We start from the raw sequence: 6,000 nt of genomic DNA on the forward strand, positions 1-6,000 counted from the left end.
CAGCATTCAGTATTAATCATTACAGTATACAGTATTAAACAATAGGATATATCATATTAAACAACTTCTTAATGTTAATTAACACTAAAATTATATAAAGCAACACTTTTAAAACTTGCTGATGACAAATCTACTGAGAATATTATGCACTGGAATTATGCAATCTCGACCTTCAGGGTAAAATTCAGTACCCCAAAGTTCGACATTGCAAATTTCATCGTCTTCAATACTGAAATAATAACGAGAATTCGCTGGTTGATACCATTGAATGAATGCCAAATTATGTTCCAATTCTCCATCCGGTAAGTCAACCTTGTGAGAAAAAAAGAATTGAACTTGTCCGGGATAACAATCAACGCTACCGTCTTGTGTTATAAATTTGGCTAAAATATACGAGTTCTTTACGTGTCGAGCAAACATATTTGACCCAAATGTCTCTGAACTGATTCTACATCTACCGAACTGTTTCATTTTGACGGAAATGATCTTTGAATTCTCATGGCCTTCTCTGAATGGCTTTTGAAACTCAAGTGTTTCATAAGTCGCCAAATAGTATTCGACCAGTAAATCAAGCATTGAATTTGATATCACTACATTTTCAGAGGCGGGACCCAACATTTCACCTGGAAATGACTCGCTTCCAGTGACTATTGATTGTTGAATATTTCGCGAATTCAACCAAAATCGTTTTATTTCATCGGCTGAAAATTCGTCAACCTCTGCCAAGGATCCAACAAAAGTTCGGTTATTGAGAAGTTCTAGTCCCCTTACATTTTCTCCAGAATTTATAATACTATCAATGTGGATATCAGCCATCATTCGTCGCATAATTTCCAGTTCTATTTTCCTATGGCTATTTGGTAAGACGCCTAAAATTTAAAATTACGATTACGCATAAATTAAGAATAAGAATATTAAACCTAAATAAATAGTTATAGTTTACCTAATATACCATTCATGCGTTCGAAGGAGAAACACCAGAATGCGTATAAAGGTCCAAAATCATACGTACATTCACTCAAATGAAATGAAAGATGGAAATTAGGAGTAATTTTATTTCGTCCATAATGTTCCTCAATGAACTTCACAATTTCAATCAATTTCTCATGCGATTCTCTCATAGCATCAAGTTCTAAAATTTGACTTACGAAAGCTGTACAAACTCTCACAAAATGATGGAGAATTTTCTGATCATGTACCGAAAGGTGACTCCATAGCGATACTGTAGCATAAATTGTGAAAAAGATTTGCCATTGATCTGCTGTAAAATTTGAAAATCCTTCTCTGCAATGGATTTTCCCAGGGATTCGTCCCAAATCGGATGGAATCTGAAACTCATCCATTTTTTTTTGAATTTTTATAAACGATTGTTGGTTTAAAATTCCTTCATCAACCCAAATTCTTTTCACTATCCATCTCACAATGCCTAGAAATAAGCAGTACATTGGATTGACAACAATGAACCTTATAGGGTCGAAGTATAACAACCACAATAATTCTGACCATCTAACTCCAGTATCTTTCGTAAAATGTTTTCGTGAAGCATTAGAGTTACAACGTCGCCATTCATGTGCATTTTCACGAAACTCGGCCAAATCTCAAGTAACAAACCATTCGTCTATATTGTCTATCCTGGCGAAATTATTTTGTCGATTCTCATAATTTGCTCGTTTTTTGCACCAGTGACATAATGCAAGCGCTAAAATATGTCCGCATATCTTCCTTACCACGGGAACATCACACAAAACTAGTACTAAAACTGCACGAATATTTTTTCCGTTTTGGCATTCAAATGTTCGATTTAGAGTTATTCCACTCTATAGTAATTCTAAATCATTGACAATTGGTGCTAAATAGTGATTGATTTGGTGTAAGCTCACTTCGTTAGGACCTGGTAATATTCTGAGAATTAATAAATTTTCTCTTTTAAATCAAATGTCTCGAGGCAAGTTTCAAATGGCGACATATATCACACCGGTGCTGTGAATTGTCCCTTCATAGGGTTGGAACCAATCCACATTCAGCATTAGACCGAGGTGTGAATCTGCAACTTTAGGCCGGAAAAAATTAGGCGAATCATGATAAGAAGTATCCTTAAATGTTTACTACACTTGACCATCGTAAATGTCAGTCAATATATTTTCAGAATGTAATCGATCGGACCAATGTCTGAGTGACCTTTCGAATTCTGATCGAAGATATAGGGTTGCTAATTGTTGACGAATTGTAGAAAATGGATAAATCATCTCAATTCAATTTGACATTCTATTTAATAATCTTATTTGATGAGATAAAGGAGTTTGGCACTTCTGGCGTCTTGATGAATTTGGAAATTCGATATGTTGACATTTCATAATGGCAAGAATTTCATCTTGACGAAACTCCTCTACTTCTTGTTTGTTGTATAATTTGTGACACTTCGTACATGCTGCAAAGCAATGAAATCGATCTTCTATGTTGAGAATATTTCTCGCTTTATATAAAGTGACGGGAAAATTTTCAAATGCAGTATCGCCAATTTCATCCAATAACAGTTTTATGAACTTTATTAGTGATTCAGTTGCTGTTTCTGGAATGTTAAATCTCATTCGAAATTTCATAATCCATATTAAAATCCATAAAAACTTATTATCATCGCTAGTTGGAGTTGGAGTGACATCTGGGTCTTGATATGGTTCGAAAGAAGGGCATGAATAATCTTCAAAAGTTTCAGATTTGTTATTTTCCGATTCGTCATCTCCATTCAATTCGTTATCATTAGTGTCTTCGCTTTGATCTTTGGCCATACTTTCTCTCAGTAATAAATCTTGTTCGATGTTACTGATGTTACCAATGGAAACTCTAGTCAAATATACCTTGATCTACGTCTTTGAGGCAATCGGTCAACTCTTTGCTCATTTAAAATAGTCAATTGAGATGATTCATCATTAATATTTTCAGTATTTTCCAAAACTTCAGATGGTTCATTATCCCAAATTTCAGTATTTTCCAAAACTTCGATAGTTCGTTATCCCGAATTTCAGTATTTTCGATAATTACTTCTGAAACATCTGACGAAAGTTGGCTTGATAATTTATGTCAATTCTTTGTGCGAGGAGCAACTAATATTCCTTCGCAATCGCTACAGAAACAGGGTACTTTATGAATTCTTGGCTGAATGATTGATCGAGTAGTAACTCGAGGTGATCTGGTAGTAATAGGATTTTCATCAAGTACACTAGATATCGTTCTTTTTCGTCCCATTTTGTCAAAAATTTCAGATAATTTTGATAATTATGGAATTGTATCGAAATTTGTTTCGATTCAATAATTATCATATAATTGTTACTAGTGAAGTTTCGACTAATGAATTTTCAACTTGAGCGATCAACTTAAAAGTGATTTATCGAATTCTCATCAAACTTTATGAATTTTCCATTAACTTTAAGTGATGTATTGAATTCTCATCAAACTTTACGAATTTTCCATCAACTTTAAGTAGGACCCCGGAAAATGCTTATATATGTAAGGTACCAAGGTGCTTAGCCAACATAGTAAAGTTTTATGATGTAAGAATTTTATAATGCTTAATTTTAAGAAAATTTTATACTATGTAAGATAATTAAATTGCATATTTTTGGTATTATTTTAAAATACTAAGAGTTTTTAGTTGCTTATTTTTCATATTTATATAACTTTTTAAAATATTATATATTGAATTTATAATTAATTTTTATTTTATTTTCACTAACGGTGAGTGTTAATTTTGTACTACATTTCACAATTTTATATAAATACATAAACAAAAATTTTTTTTTGATGAAATTTCATTTTTTTTTTCAATGTTTTATTAATTATCTGTCAATAGTATCTTTTTAATTTTTATTAAACTCAGTGTATTATTTTTAATATAAAATTACTGTATTATACATGTTTATTTTGTTAAATAAAATTACTATAAATATGTTTTACTTTAAAATATAATTTCACTACTCACCACTTTGGTTATATCAAATTATCTTTTATGCTTAAGTAAGTTTGTTCAGCAAGTTAAATCTACTTGTATTTTAATTTTCATAAGGCTAAGTATGATATTTATATAGAAAAGCATATTTTTTTTAACGGTAATAACTTTTAAATTTTTCACTTTTTCGTTTATAACTTCAGAGCGTAATTACACCACTTCAGTCAAATGAAATTGACTTTCTAAATTAATTGAAAGTTGTTCAGCAAGGTCGAAACTACTTATATATTAATTTTCATGAGTGTGGGTATAATACTTATGGAGAAAAGTGCATTTTTCATAACGGTACTAACTTCCGAATTTTTCATTTCTCCGTTTACAACTTCAGAGCGTAATTACACCTCTTTGGTCAAATGAAATCGACTTTCTAAATTAATTGAAAATTGTTCAGAAAGGTTGAAACTACCTACATATTAATTTTTATGGGTGTAAGTATAATACTTATGGAGAAACTTACATTTTTTGTAATAGTATTAATTTCGAATTTTTCTTTTACTGTTTATTAACTTTATTAATTGAATATTGTTAATCTACTTGTATATTATGTTTAGTTTAGCTTCACAACATATTTAAAATTGGATTTAATAAAATATATTAATTAATAAATATATTTTATAAATTATATGTGTTATAATAAAAATTTAATTAGGTTAGAAGATTGATTTGCTTATTTTTATATAATTTTTAAGGTTAGATATCAACAATGCTTAGCGATCATAGTAAAAACCTATGCTTAGAGCTACTAATAAAAAATATTTTTGGGATCTTACCTATATAAGTATTTTCCGGGGTCCTATGGAAGTGGTGAGAGAGAAGTCAATGTGGTTGTTGAAGTTGCTAAAACTAGTGATGAAGACGGAGATAATAGCGAACAATTGATAAATAAAAACTCATTAAGTAATCAAGATGTTGATATGATAGAAGTCCCTGGGAACGCTGAAGAATGTGTCCAGGAAGCAGGTTATGAGGTTATTGAAGTTGCTAAAAAAACTAGTGATGAAGATGGAGATAATAGCGAACAATTGATAAATAAAAACTTATTAAGTAATCAAGATGTTGATATGATAGAAGTCCCTGAGAACGCTGAAGAATGTGTCCAGGAAGGAGGTTATGAGGTTATTGAGGTTGCTAAAAAAACTAGTGATGAAGATGGAGATAATAGCGAACAATTGATAAATAAAAACTCATTAAGTAATCAAGATGTCGATATGATAGAGTTCCCTGGGAACGCTGATGTATGTGTCCAGGAAGCAGGTGATGAGGTTGGTAAAATGACCAAAACTAGTTATTTGTGTCCAGTATACAATAATAGAGGTACCGATGAAGAAAACATGTTTGGCGAACAAATGGTAAACAATAACTCTGAAAGTAATGAAGAAGATGTAATTTTATTCAAAAATGCTTTCATTAGCGAATACTATGATGACGTAGAAAGTAGTTTTAATGCATTAAATATTACAAATGATTATAATATTTGGCCTCAATATACATCGTTAAATGCTGTTGAATTGTCACAAAGTCACGAGCTTTCTCATTTTGAACATCAAGTTCATTCGTCTACTTATTTACAACTATCTGAAATGTACGATTACGGTGATAATTATTCACAAAATATTGATTTATCGTTACGTGATGAAAGAAAATCATTAGATATAAACAAATCTTTAAAATTGTCTAAAAAACTATTGAAAGAAACAGAATTAAAAGATTCGATTATTTCTGTTGCTTATCCTAAATATAGAAATTCTGAAAATTTAAATTATTTAGAGAATAATAATTTTTTAAACATACTTGAAAATTGTTTAATTGCAGAAATCAAATCAGAATCACAAAAATGCGAATTATTATTAAATTATTATAGGACTGGGGCATATTTAAATAAAGTATTAGAAGACTTAAAGAACGAGTTATCTGATATATCTGAAATTATTGAACGAAATATATGTACTGCTATAGTCGACAATTTTAAGTTCCGTAAAATGATTTCCGAAAAATAA

At 30.4% G+C, this 6,000-nt stretch overlaps 2 protein-coding genes across 3 annotated transcripts; one reads left to right on the forward strand and one right to left on the reverse strand.

The window, feature by feature from the left end:
* Nucleotides 1–2,845: 2,845 nt before the first annotated feature.
* On the reverse strand, nt 2,846–3,243 carry OCT59_025242 (uncharacterized protein; the record flags this gene model as incomplete). The annotated part of the gene is made up of 2 exons (XM_025327995.2): nt 2,846–2,994; nt 3,132–3,243. 2 exons carry the CDS (start codon nt 3,241–3,243, stop codon nt 2,846–2,848), a joined length of 261 nt encoding a protein of 86 aa, XP_025168650.2.
* A 1,182-nt stretch (nt 3,244–4,425) lies between these two features.
* OCT59_025243 (uncharacterized protein) lies at nt 4,426–6,000 on the forward strand (the record flags this gene model as incomplete). 2 transcript variants are annotated; one of them, XM_066137161.1, is made up of 2 exons in its annotated part: nt 4,426–4,431; nt 4,783–6,000. In XM_066137161.1, the coding sequence occupies 2 exons, from the start codon at nt 4,426–4,428 to the stop codon at nt 5,998–6,000; spliced, it is 1,224 nt and encodes a 407-aa protein (XP_065991963.1). The 2 variants fall into 2 exon arrangements, with proteins under 2 accessions (XP_065991963.1, XP_025168651.2); XM_025332689.2 differs by lacking the exon at nt 4,426–4,431 and having other exon boundaries at nt 4,918–6,000.

This window comes from Rhizophagus irregularis, chromosome 5, assembly GCF_026210795.1.
Source record: "Rhizophagus irregularis chromosome 5, complete sequence".
NCBI classification, from domain to species: domain Eukaryota; kingdom Fungi; phylum Glomeromycota; class Glomeromycetes; order Glomerales; family Glomeraceae; genus Rhizophagus; species Rhizophagus irregularis.